A 14593-nucleotide genomic window follows, 5' to 3' on the forward strand; every position below is an offset into this window, starting at 1 on the left:
TATTATACAACTCGAGATTTTCTTAATGATAAGTCATCCTGGGAGTAGGATTATGGTCCTCTCATGCTCGCACTAAAAAGAATTAAAATGAAAAGTAATGTATAAACTCATAATAATTTCTCAAATGTTATAGTGTCATGCTTCTCAATCTGGACTGTTACTTAGCTTTATTATTAGTTTTTTATTTTAAAGAGATAACTTGGAATTGTCATTCTCACTAAAATGTCTCTGGGGTGGTGGCGTAGTGAGGCGGGTCGTTACATTCCCTCTAATATGGTCGAGTGAAGCGATGGCTGGTTCACTCGTCATGTCTGTGAACAGGCGCTGCTTTCGGGGACTGGTCAATCCAAGTTATTCAAATTTATGTATGCGAATCATTTCTACTAGTATCTTAATATGTAAGTCTAGATATTAGCACGTCACTACCTTGTTTAATATACCACGCAATCTTGTATACCCATTCTTATAAGATACACCATACAAGAATGCATGGTAAATTCAGTGAACTGCTCCTGAATCGAATGTACCTACTACTACTATTTCTATTTATTTATATTAACCGGCAGACAGTGGTGACTGAGTTTGTTGCGGCGCTTCTTCTCAGCACTTGCCAAATGTTGGTCTCGAAGCGCTGGTAGGGTAAAAAGATTATGAGACATGTAGAGGCTCCTTAAGAGCAAAATGACGATTTGTAAGAACTATTTATTAGTCCAAACAAATAAAGAAATTTTGACTTTGAAAAGAAATTTTGACTTTGACTTTGACTTTGTTTAACTTTCTTCATTCACTCTCACTAATAAATAATTGTTATTTAATTTGAAATCTACCTAATCAATTTAATTTCAGAAACCACTTACATTAGTGTTATAAATCTAGATTTATTATAATAATATGTAGATTCAGTAAAATAATAATATTTTATGTAAAAATTAATGAATTTAAAAATGGCATCACCGTACGTGATCTACATAGGTAGTTCTTATTTCTAATCTCGAGGACAAAGCACGAGCATAATATCTAATAAATGTAATAATTTTAAATATAATTCCATATTTTATTAAATCAAATAAACTAAACACACTCTAGTCAACTGTAAGTGGTGTAGTATAGTTTGGAGCGAAGACGGAATCCATCCACGACACAAACTATACACGATCAGTACGCAAAATTCGTGTATAGTTTGTAGTGACCGACTTACAAAGAGACACTCCAAAATATACACGAGCAGTTTCCTATGGGTGCGTTCTGGCCATGTATAGAACGGAAAGACGCACCACTGCCAGCCTTCTTGAAGTTACCAAAATTGTTGCTTCATAAATCGTGCAACACATAATAACGGCCCGTATTCACAAACATTACTATGAGGTCTCACAGTGCGCGCGGACGCACGGCGTGACACACGAAACAATCACAGAGCTCTATTCAACGCTGTGCGTTCGATTTGCTGCTTCACTTATCAAGCATCGTTTGTGAATACGAGCGTAAGTCTCATTTCTTTTTTCATAAGATAATCTTTCTTTCTTAAGATAATAATAGCACTAAAGCAGGCCTGGCTCACTCCGCGCGGTACATCCGATAATTACCTACAGCGAAGCGCCCCGCCGGCGGGTATTATATCAGTCGAGTGTCACGCGCGCGCCCGTTTAGGACGCTGGCGTGCGTTGTAGTATGATTATAATTCTATGATCGAAGTATTATTTAAAAATGGACATAAAGAGAAACAATAAATTCGAAAAGAAATCTACCGGATTTATCTTTTTTTTTCGCTTCCCAAAGATGCTGAAAGGTATGTTGGCCATGTAGGTAATCAATAATTCTTAGGATAGTATAGGAACCTAACCTACCATGACTACTGTTCAGAATTCGTTCGTTCGTTTCAGCCAAATGACGTCCACTGCTGGACAAAGGCCTCTCCCAAGGTTTTCCATAATGAATGCATACTTACCTACATACGTACCTCATTACAAATAAGTAGATTAATTATTTTTTCACTAGACAGCAACCCTAACAGCGTAAGAAGAGTTCAGAGGCACGCGATAGAAAGAGACAAAACTTGTAGGTGAATAAAATTGTAGGTACGTAGTGCTGTGCGAGCTGAATTCCACTGTATCGCGTCGTAGCAAGACTCGCATTTATTTAAATCGTCTTGCGGAGTAATCCTTCTGTACCTGTACTATTACTTATTCTGTGACTAAAGTACACCTGAATCCTTGCAATGTTAGGCTGATTTTAGTGTCACGCGGACTGTCAGTGCGAATCGCTCCGCACAGCCGATTTGTATGAACTGCTAGGGAGCGGAGCGGTTCCTCCGGACCGCATTACTCTAAAACGCTCTCTAGAAGTTCATACAGATCGGCCGTGCGAAGCGGATCCGCACCGGACGGTCCGCGTGACACTAAAGCCAGTCTTACAGACCGTGTTGCTAACCGCATCTGTTTTATTTTTAAAAGTCGATATTATTCCAAATATTTATTTGGCGAGCAAGCTCCGGCCTCGTCTCGGCTGTTTTTAAAAACCAATCACCTAAACCCGCCAATTTAGTACCTCGAAAGGTATGTCAGGCCGCGTATCACACCGCCGGAAAGTTACGAGGTCAAGCCAATTGTTTTGGAGTTCCGTAGGTATGTAAAATGAAATTTATAAAATTAATTTACTTTTAAACTACTTTTAGGGTGAATTCGACCAAACAAGAGTAAATATTAACATCGACATTTTGACATATTTCCCATACTGAAACTGTCAATGAGCCAGTTATACCAGGAATTATTCTCGGATAAAAGTTTGGTCGAATCGGGCCTTAGTCTGATAAAATCCATTGACTTGGCTTTCAAAGAGCAGAGTTTTAACATGAACCACCATATTTTTTAACACTAACCGCCCTACTGCTTCGTGATGACAATATGGGCCAGTGCTAAAATTCATGCCAAACCTACCTACATAAAATAAAATAATGTTCAAGTCATTTTTTTCTATCTATAATATAATGTGTGCGTTTACAAAAAAAAGCATTTAAGTTGTTTACATCCGTCGTCTAGTACCCAAAGTACAAGCTTTGCTTAGTTTGGGACTAGAGGACGCAGTATAAAATGTCTAAGGATATTTTTTAAATTAATTTTATTTCTAGATTTCTAGGCATTAAGATGATCAATCGTATCTTAGTCAAAGAGTAAGTCATAACGTCACAATGAGGGCTATCGTTTTAGCCTTCACCTGTTAGCGCCACTGTAGAGTAAGGTCCTGTCACTTGCTAGCAGCGAAGACAGTGGCACCAACTGGTGAGCGCTAAAGTGGTAGGAGGACTATCGTATTTGCACTCATCAAGATGGCGCCACTGTAGAGCAAGGTCCTGTCAATCGCCAGGGGTGCCAACTGTTAAGTATAAAAACGATAGCCCTCATTAAATAATAAAAAATAAAGAGATGCGGAACCAATCAAACAAATAAGCAACTCGCACTCACACCTACGTTATTTTATTCCGGTCCTTTATATTTCCGTTAACGACTGCAGAATTTGTAAACGCTCGGATCGCCTAATTAGAGAGACAAAATTATATTTTTAATGCCCTCAACGCGATATATAATAAAATCTCAGCGCTATAATCCGCTGTTTAATTTTTTTATATTACTTTTATGCGTACAGTAGCATTTTAAAGGTCACTGTAAAGGTTACAGTTACTTTCCAATTTTGAAGATCCAAATAACTGGGTAATCTTCGGTTCGCGTGTTCATATCGAATTAAACCACCAATAAGTTTGTAATTAAAACAGTAATAAACACGACTCCTTAACAAAGGCCTCCAGGGCTTGCACTACATAGTAGAGGTAAGTAATAAAAGTTTTCCTTACTCCCAAATAAACCAATTTATTAAGCTCTAGTGAACTTTGTCAGTGTAACATGATGGAATGATTTGGGCTGTAAACCTTAACTACAAAGGAAGTGGCTACGAGTATGTTACCTCCAACTACCGAAAATCAAAAATGCTGTCAGCATTCTTAAATAAAATAGTGGTAGCTCGCCAGGCGGACTTACAACAATCCCTACCACCAATTAGGAATAGCATAAAAAAATGGAGAATGAGCTACCCAGTATCACTTTAGGAATGAGAAATGACATTTCAGAAACGTCAGTGTATAGTCGCTTAATAATGATGATGCTGGATGAGAGCTTATGTTATTTTGTTGTATAGGGTGTTTTTTTAGAGGTATAGAACTTTAAAATGAAATAAAATATGTAAAAATATGTTTGATTCACATGGTATTGGTTTTGTTTAACAGATGTTCTTATGCCATTTATGCTTCAAAATGATTTCGGGCCAAAGGGCGCCACGGTTGGCTCAAATACAGCGTAATCGAGATGTCCAATTTTCAATTTCTTTTTCGAGCAACTGGGGCCATACATCGGCAATAACGCGACGAATGTTGGCATTGAATTCCGTAGTTTATCTGCGCAGTAGTGGACTTCAGATATCCTCAGAGAAAATAATCCATATGTGTGAGATCACCCGATTGTGGAGGCAAATTCAAAGATCCATCGAGTGAAATTATGCGCTCATCGAATGTTTCCCGCAATAAATTGAATGTGTCGCGTGCTGGTTGGATGGTAACGGTAATGATCTTGTTGAAACCATAGCTTTGCCACATTAATATCATTCATCTGAGGAATGAAAAGTTACGAAAATTACGTCGACCGTAATATGGACGTCTGTATGGAAAACTGAACCATGATTTTGAAAACACATTTTTGCACAATTTGCAAACGTTGTTCTGAAGTAATTCTATTTAATTATAAAATGGCAAAACCTACTGTCCACAAATGTACCACCAACTATCAAATTAACTATCACTAGAAACAGTGTTAACCAATTTAAAGTTGTATACCTCTAGAAAAAACACCTGTTATAATATCAATGAAGTAAATAAGTAAGAACCCAGCCTCTTATTCAGGCAGGAGGTACTGATACCTCATCACAGTTCTCTTCTATCAATCGGTGAGCAGCTAGGCAGGAGATACGAGTAAGTACTGATGCCATATCATAGTTCTATTTATCTATTTAAAATTGGGCAAGTGCGGTGGTTCGCTACAACGCGCGCTATGCATTAGCGTTGCTTTTAGGGCACCCACCCACTCAGCCGCCGACGACGCAGGGTTGCCACAAACCTTTTACCGCACAATTTTTGGAAATAATGAAATAAATATGGAAATATGCGACATCAGACCCATCCCGTCTGGCTAGCATGGGGGTGTAGGGCAAATCCTTTATTTGCTTATGGTAAATTAGAGAGGGTCGTTTTTCTGTAGAGAATATGATGATAAACAAAAGAAAGTTCTGGATTTAATTCTTATTGGGGACGGAGGATACTTTAAACGAATTCTATATTTTTCTGATTAAATTAGTTCCAAGACAATCAACTCTTGACTATTTTCCGGGGCTACTCAAACTTCACTGGTCGAGTTTCATTATTGGCATATAAACTGTAGATCCTAGCTACACAGGAGTTGCAGTGGGAACGCCTGTGTAGTTAGGATCACAATCATCATTTCAGCCACAGGACATCCACTGCTGAACATAGGCCATTGGGGGAGCCAATGATTTCCACATCGCCCGGTTAGTAGCAATCCACATGCAGCGCCTCCTGCTACCTTTATGAGATCGTCGGTCCACCTTGTGGGTGGACGTTCCACACTTCGTTTTCCAGTATGTGCACTCCAGAAAATTCTGCGTACTTCGCAATGAGGGTTTTCGCGATTGAAAAATCCGCCAGATGGCAATACGTAGACGCGAGGTCCAAATGCTGCGTGATTGGTGGATTTTGACATATCTGTCAATGTCATGTATCAGAAAATATAAGCCCATAAGTGCCAGCCCTGCCCTCCGTCAATTCCCGCGGTCGGGTCTCCGCCGGGAGTGCCGTATACCTAGTGTTTTGTGCCTCACACCTCCCTATGTGCTCCGCTTTATATCACAAGGCTGTCTCCACACGCCGCACAATATTATGTAGTACAATAACGTTGCGAACTGAATCTTCGAGTACGCAACTACGCATATTTGACAAATAGCTCCCTTTTTGAAAACTAGATGGCGCTGTCTTGAGTTACAGCGCGCTATCAAAGTATTTTTTCCATTTAATACGTTTTTAATCATTAACTAAGCCTCTGGAATAAGTTGTCTTCGGTGAGTGTGCCGTGTACCTAGTGTTTTGTGCCTCACACCTCCCTATGTGCTCCGCTTTATATCGGAAGGCTGTCTCTACACGCCGCACAATATTATGTAGCACAATAACGTTGCAAACTGAATCTTCGAGTACGCGTATTTGACAAATAGCTCCCTTTTTGAAAACTAGAGCGCGCTGTCTTGAGTTACAACGCGCTATCAAAGATTTTTTTCAATTTAATAAGTTTTTAAACATTAACAAAGGCTCTGGAATAAGTTGTCTCCGCCGGGAGTGCCGTATACCTAGTGTTTTGTGCCTCACACCTCCCTATGTGCTCCGCTTTATATCGGAGGCTGTCTCCACACGCCGCACAATATTATGTAGTACAATAACGTTGCGAACTGAATCTTTGAGTATTTGACACAGTTCCATTTTTGGAAACTAGATGGCACTGTTTTGAATAACAACGAACTGTCAGTGTTCAGTGTTTTTCATTTAATAAGTTTAAAAACATTAACAAAGGCTCTGGAATGAGTTGTCTTCAGTGGGAGTGCCGTTTTGTGCCTCACACCTCCCTATGTGCCCCGCTATCGCATACATACAGTTACAGAGTACAATAACGTTGCAAACTGAATCTTCAAGCATGGTGTATTTCACGAATATCGTAGTATAGGTTAAATTTTTAAAACTAGATGGCGCTGTCTTGAGTTACAACGCGGTGTCAAAGTGTTTTTTCCAATAATTAAAGTCTTTCAGACATTTACAAAGGTTCTGTATACTCGTACCTCATTTTTCCTCACACCTCGCTATTATACCTGTTTCCACACACCGCACAATATAGCCCAAATAACGGATTATTATTTTGTTTAGTGGGTAGTTAATATAAAATTTGTTCTAAATTATTTTTCTTATTTCATTCTTTTTATCAAATTTTCCATTAAGGGTCACTGTTCTAACCTAACCTAACCTACTATTTTCTGCAATACCTACTTTTTGCAACCACACTATTTTCTGCAATCTCTTTGTTTTACATAAAATTCTTGTGAAAACCATGATCATATGCCTTATGCTTTGATTTGTGGGTAACGGTGGCTGAGTAAGTATGTGAAGTGTCAATTTGACCAAACAAATTATTTGGGATACAATATTTGGCAAAATAAAAACATTTGCTATATAAACATTTGCCAAGTAAAATTTTGCCAAATGATAATTTGACCAAATGAATTAGTTGCGAAAAGTACAGTTGCTAAAAGTTCATTTGGGAAATGAAACTTTGGCGATAAGTTGTTTTACATACAAAGTCTAAAAATCTCTAGAACCTCTCTTCTTTTGCCCACGGTTTCGCCCGCATGAAAAGCTTGTCACAGATCGTTAATAAATTATAGCCTATATTTATTCTGATGTTTAAACAATAACACTGTTAAGTGTCATCAAAATGCGTTTAATAGTTTTTGCGTGAAAGAGTAACAAACATACATCCATACATCTAAACTTTCGCATTCATATTAGTAGGATATGATATCACTGTTAATCACTTTTGGTCACTTTTGGTTAAAAATTCTTTAATCTTGGTAAGCAAAAATTTACAAAAAGAAACAGTAAACCAAAGACAAAGTTTTCCAGCTGTCCTAACTTTACCACGTGACGTAACAAACCATCAAGCCAAGATTGGGCGAACTACTTAGCTTGACTTGGCTAACTTTTTACCCCGTCGTAAAACAACAAGATCACAGTTGGGAAAAGGTTGACATCAAAACTAACGGCCGGAAAACGTCACTACCCCTTTCATTTTGACGGTAATTTGACGTAGAAGGGTAGAATCTTTATAGTTTTGGATAAAGAAATAACAATAAACTATGGATTTTATGGAAGAAGTTTTTTGTTGGAAAATGTTTTGGGAAAATTGATATTATGCATAAAAAAAAGCAATTTTCAAATAAAATAACAACTGAAGTTGATGAAATTTCGTCTCATCTCCAGGACGGCTGGACTGATTTTATTAGAGCCGATAAAAATTAAGGTCCACGTACAAAATACGTATGTACCTACTATTTGTAGCCATTATCGCAATAAGATGTTCAGAAATCGAGGCCAAAGTTGTTAACGATATCTTTAAATCGCAAATTGTAAGTTTCCTTTTAATTTTTAAATAAAATGTAAACTTTTTTAATAACGTAAATATACCTAAATTCTTTAGAAATTTCCTCAAATGTAAACAAACACTTGTGCACACAATAACACCATAATCACTTACGTGTTCATAATATCATACACATTATTTCACAAGCCCATGAAACCAACTTTATTCTCACGATTATACAAGTTTGGAATCAATCTTTAAACAAATTATTTTAGCAAAATATGTGGACGTTGAAAATTTGTGAGACTTGTCAAATTGACTTGAAGTTTAAAATTATGTGTTATCTCCATGTTGTCTCTGACACATCAGTGTTGTAACCTGTAAGTCATAGACAATAATCGCTAAATTTAATCGATTTTATTTCAATTATTCATTTTTATTACTGATTGCATTTAAATAGATTTAAATAGGGTCTTAATCAACAATGTATTTTTTCTTCATTGAATGTACTACTAATTGTTTAATGCACTGCTTTATAAAGCATTATAAATTCTTTCTATAGGTACGTAAGTACTACAATAATTTCAATCCGCGATTAACGAGAGGTTTTGTCGCCTCACTAGGGCACAGATTATAAATGTTTTAATGTCAGTTGGCCATATTTGTTTACATATAGGGAAATTTCTAAAGAATCCGACTTTAAATATAAATTTTTCATACTGTTAGATAAAAAAACGCGATTTTGAAACTTGTAACGCCATCTATGAGAAACCTTAAAACTAATCCAGCACACTTGCAAGTGAGAACAGACAAAAAACATTAACAAGAATTTCACTACTCTGACACTAGATGGCGTTAATTTCAGTAGGTGCGAGTTGCTTTTCTACTCCTAGTAGTCTATCGAGTTTGGAACTAGATGGCGCTGTACAAAATTACAAAGAGTATTGTTTCATGACTTCAGCCCCCCTAGACAAGTTGCACTTTTTGATCAAATCGAAAATCGAATCCGTTATAAGTCCATACAAAATAAGGCCTTTCGACCGTTTTTCGATTATAATGTGCACTTTGTTTAGATCCACAGCACTAGCAGGTTCCTCCGGACCGCATTACTCTAAAACGCTCCCTAGAAGTTCATACAGATTGGCCGTGCGGAGCGGGTCCGTACCGGACGGTCCGCGTGACACTAAAACCAGCCTAAATGCCACTTTTAACATGTTAATCTTCAACAGTTTGGCGCTATATCACATATTCAATGTATTCAACTCACCAGCTGTTCGCTGAGCAGCGTGACGAGGTGGACCGTGGTGTTGGTGGTAAGCAGGTAGGCGGCGCTGACGGCGCAGCCGCCTACTACGCGCGACACCACCGTCACCGCCGTCGCCAGCAGCCTGGGAACACAAATTGGGTTCATCATCATCATCATCATTTCAGCCATAGGACGTCCACTGCTGAACATAGGCCTCCCCCAATGCTTTCCATGTTGATCGATTGGCAGCGGTCTGCGTCCAGCGCTTCCCTGCTACCTTTACGATGTCGTCGGTCGGTCGGTCGGATGTCGAGTTAAGGTGATGCCTTGCGAATATTGGGCGTTTTAAAGAAGCGCAGAACTAGTTTTAATCGTACTTTTCTTATTACTTATGTTCTTATTTTGAAATATGTCATAGTTGACTAATAAATCTAGTGTCTGGTCGAAGCCGAAACATGAATGGAAACAATTTTCTCGATAGAAAAAAAATCCAAAGATGACCCTTCTATTACTCGGTTTTTCGTTTTATAAGCAGATAGGTTAATATTTCAATACCAGATTTTGTATATTGGTAAGGTAATAACATATTCTAAGTACTGGTCGAGTTATTTTCTTTAAATAGTGTTTGGTTTTTCAATAAATACATGATTTCCGATTTTTGTCGCTTACGTTATTTTATTCCGGCTATTGCTGTCCCTTTCCTCGCACTGAGAAATCATATTTCTATCCCTCTGTGTGCGAGGCATTCAGTCGGCCGAAAACTTTTACGAGGTAGCGCCTTAAAAAAGTCTATTTGGTACGTGTTTATGGCACCTTTTCACATTGTATGTGAGAGACCAGTGCCAAGGGGCGTAGTGTAAGTTTACGTCAAACACATTCGATGTCGACTGCGTCAAAAAGTGAGTTTAAATGTATGACGGATTATACAGCGCCCCTAGCGGAAACTTTCAAGGACTAAACTTTTCATACATTTTTTAACGTGTTCGCTAGTGAGCTAGTGAGCACTGATGATGTGGCCCCCTTTTACATTTAGCTTTTCCCGTGCAGATTTCGGTCAGAAAGTTTCTCACAGAAAGACTTATCATGTGCGTATCTCCCTAGGGCAGGGATGGCGAACCTTTATGTTTGAACGTGCCACTATTTAAAAAAAAATTGAAGTAGTCATAGACACGTGCCATTAAATTAACACCTAATGCTATCAAGTGGCACCACTGGTGAGTGACACGACCTTATTCTACAGTGGCACTAACTGATGACGGCAAATACGATAGCTCATAATCAAAACACATTATTTACTATTGAATTACTGAATTTGTGATTGGTGGCGTGCCCAAAATATTATGTCGCGTGCCATCATTGGCACGCGTACCATTGGTTCGCCAACCCTGCCTTAGGGACTGCGATTATTGAGACGGCACGACGATTTTTAGTAGATTTAAAAACAATAAGTAAATTAACAACAAAGCTTGTCTGTACCATACGTCACTGGGAGAACTGCATTTTGGCAGCCTATTGAAGACATCTTCCTAATCCTTCCTAAAGGTTCTAAACACATCCATTTAACAGTCCGTGTAGATCGGATTTGAACCTACGATCGTCCATTTGCAAGCTTTAAAAAAAATTATTTTTACACCACCAATATAAATCATCAGTATTTGTTTTTTTTAATGCTGAATATAGTATTCTTAAGGCCTCCACAGACCAAACGCAGGGTAGTAGCAGCGCAGTTTGAATGCGGGCCCGCGCAAGTTGTAATACAAGAAACTCTTTGAAGTGTGTCACACCTTTGAACGCGGGCCCGCGCTCCAACCGCGCCGCACTGCAACTGCCGAACGACAAACGAGGCGGCGCGGGAGCGGGACAGAAGCGGCGCGAGCGCGGGCCCGCGCTGTTGTATTACTATGGCGGCCATATTAGCATGACACACCGGAGGCAGGGCGGTAGCAGCGCACTGAAAGCGGTTTTAGAATTTATAAATTTAAATTACAACCAGACAACCGCCCGTGTTGCAACAGCTTTGAAACTGCGCTGCTTTCAGTGTGCCTCAGCCGCGCTGCAACTGACCCGCACTGCTTCTGACCAGGGTGGATAAAAATCATGATTTTTTTATTTTAATAAAAAAAATCAGATTTTTTTTTTAAAATCACGATTTTTTTGATTTATTTGATTATTTTGATTTTTATTAAGTTTTGCGATCATTTCTTTACATTTTATTACGAAAATCATTTTTATTTACGTAGAATTGATGTCATAGAGCTAGCAAAACCGCCAAAAAAAAATTATGTGGTTATCTAAAAAATAATTAAAATGTTTGTATGGAAAAATTAAATTTTTCAGATTCTCCATACAAAACGTTAATTTCACACATTACGTCTTGTATCGTATCATTATTTATGAACATTACAGTTGAATAATATAAACTCCCAGCCTTTCATTAATTCAATTTTCGGTCATTGATTTAAATCAGTGATTTTTATTAAAAAAATCATGCAATAATAATCGTGATTAAAATCATGATTTAAATCAACTTGATTTAAATCATGCAACCCTGCTTCTGACCCGCGTTTGGTCTCTGGAAGCCTTTATTCTTAAATGATGACTTACTTAGCAGTGAGCTGCGAGGCCAGCTCCTCTCTTTCCGCAGCGACAGCTAACAACTGCCCGAGCAGCTTGAGCCCGTGGATCTTTTGGAACACAATCTTGTCGCTCGAGTTCTGTGGGAAAGAAATGTATTAAGACTCGGGTGGTAGACGCCTTAAATAAACTTTTATGTATGTTGCGTAGCGAGAGTTGAGGCACTCAACAGAAGCAAAGATTTGTATCTGTAAACGCTCGCCGCGTTGTCTTCTTAATGCGCATTCTAACTGACAAGCGCTTTCTGTCGCTTGCACATATTACAGTCAATATTTTAACTCGATGTGTTGTGTGTTTTCTGTACCAATGAGGGTTTTCGCGATTGAAAAATCCGCCAGATGGCAATACGTAGACGCGAGGTCAAAATGCTGCATGATTGGTGGATTTTGACATATCTGTCAATGTCATGTCAAAAATAACCAATCATGCAGCATTTGGACCTCACGTCTACGTATTGCCATCTGGCGGATTTTTCAATCGCGAAAACCCTCATGACATCAGTGTGAGTTCGCCTCAACTTTCGATGCGCGACCTTTAATTTGTTCTCTGTATAAAACAGCGGTTTCGCTTTACGTCCGATTCGAATTCATGAAAATTTTCTAGATCCGTATTTTGACCGTTTCGGATCCGACATAATGCAAAACTACTTTAATAAAAGCTTCGGAACTTCATCCATTTTAGAAATAGTAAAAACAATACAGTATAGAAGAAAATAATAAAATTGAAAGTCTTACTAACCCTATCAAACTTCTCCATAAGCCGATTGAGTTCATTCAACTGCCTCTCTAACATCGGTACATCAATCACTATATTAGCCTTCCGCTCACTCTTATTGCTCGCTCGGCTCATATCGCTCAGCGAGCTACACACCGAGTTCGCTTTGCTCAGTTTAGGTTCCTTATTCTTTCGTTTCTTCTTCCCTCCATTAGAACATTCTGGAGGAACGACCTCAGTGTTATTATTATTTTCTGCTTCGCTCCTATTTTCAGGTTCGGGCGATTCTTTCTTTTTTTTTCTCTTCTTTTTCTCTTCTAGACCGTTCTGGTAGTCGCTGCGTTCGATGGAGTCGAGCAGAGGGTTGATTATGTTGGTGAGGGTGTGGATTGTTTTGTGCAGTTTGCCTGTAGTAGGGTATAGAGGCTCGAACGGAACGATCGTGTGATCGGTGAAGATGTCGTTTACGTTGCCACTGGAAAAAAGAAATTCATTAGGATAGGAAGTGATAAAAAATAGCATACTATGTAGCAACCATAATGATCTAAATCTTCCACCTTGATAATAATATAAATATCTCGAGCACAAAGTTGCGCTCACCAGTTGGCGCCACTGCAAGGCCGCCCTATGCCTTGTAGCTAATGGCCAAGATAGTAACGTCAACCAGTACTTAAGCACAAATACAGTAGCCCTAATAGTTGATACAGAACAGACATACATATTTTCAAAGCTGTGGGAAACATTGTAGATACCCCGAAAGTGTATGTATAAAAGGCCATGTATGTAGCATACAATGATTTAAACCTGTCCGAACTGACCTATTAAGAAGTTGAACTTTTTATCGCTTAAAATTATTTGATACTAGCGTAGCGATACGTTTTATCCGTTCTTAGTGAACACCTACGTATTAAAAGGAACGCCCATGCAAAATTTGAGACTCCTTGCACTTATCTTATAGTTTCTGGGATTTCGTGATGAGTGAGTTCAATTGCCGCCTTAGGCAGTTCGATTTTTTCACGTTATTTATAATTTTCAAATGAGTGAGTGAGTCAGTCAATCAGTGACCTTTCGCTTTTATAAATATAGATAGATTCTACTTACGAAGCCAGCAGTTTCTGCTTGACCTTCCTGGCTTTTTTCTTAATGGCTTTCTGCTTCTCTCGTTCCTTTCTCTCTTGTTCCAGCCTCTCCGCTTGCTCGGCGAGTTCCCTCTCTTCCTTTGTGCTTTGGTCTTGGCTTTCGGAGGTTGTCTGAAAGTTAACATACACATTATTACTGCAACCGGCAGCATAAATATAGCAAGACCTACCAGATAACCTAACTTCCACCCGCAAGGTGGACCGATGACCTCAAAAGGTAGAAGGAAGGCACTGGATGTAAGCCGCTGCCAACCTGGCAATGAGGAAATCATTGGGGGCGGCCTATGTTCAGCAGTGGACATCCTGTAGCTCAAATGATGATGATGATGATGATGATCAGATCTTAAACGTCATCCCGTATAGTTGTTGCATAATCGATTAGTGTATCGATTAATAAATCAAGCGCTCACCTGTCTAGCGACCTGTATAGTAACTCTTGGCCTGTATAATCAATCATTCACCAACATAATAAGTCACAAGCGCGGGGGCATAATCGATATCGATTAATAAGTAATACTACATACGCTTATTCCGCCCATTTTCCTCTATGCGTCGGAAACATGGACTCTTCGTGAAACCGAAAGGAAGAAGATTGACGCATTGGAGATGTGGTGCTGGAGACGGATGCT

The 14593-nt window shown here is 38.9% G+C and overlaps 1 protein-coding gene across 1 annotated transcript in view; it reads right to left on the reverse strand.

Moving 5' to 3' along the window:
• The window catches only part of LOC135083186 (227 kDa spindle- and centromere-associated protein), a gene marked incomplete at its 5' end in the record, with an annotated part of 82380 nt that overhangs the window by 44916 nt on the left and 22871 nt on the right, over positions 1-14593 (reverse strand). Inside the window, 4 exons of the mRNA XM_063977921.1 lie at positions 9499-9619; positions 12082-12191; positions 12850-13300; positions 13927-14075. Of these exons, the coding sequence (XP_063833991.1) occupies positions 9499-9619; positions 12082-12191; positions 12850-13300; positions 13927-14075 (831 nt within the window). The remainder of the gene's footprint in view (positions 1-9498; positions 9620-12081; positions 12192-12849; positions 13301-13926; positions 14076-14593) is intronic.

The sequence above is a fragment of the Ostrinia nubilalis genome, chromosome 23, assembly GCF_963855985.1.
Source record: "Ostrinia nubilalis chromosome 23, ilOstNubi1.1, whole genome shotgun sequence".
Lineage (NCBI taxonomy): Eukaryota > Metazoa > Arthropoda > Insecta > Lepidoptera > Crambidae > Ostrinia > Ostrinia nubilalis.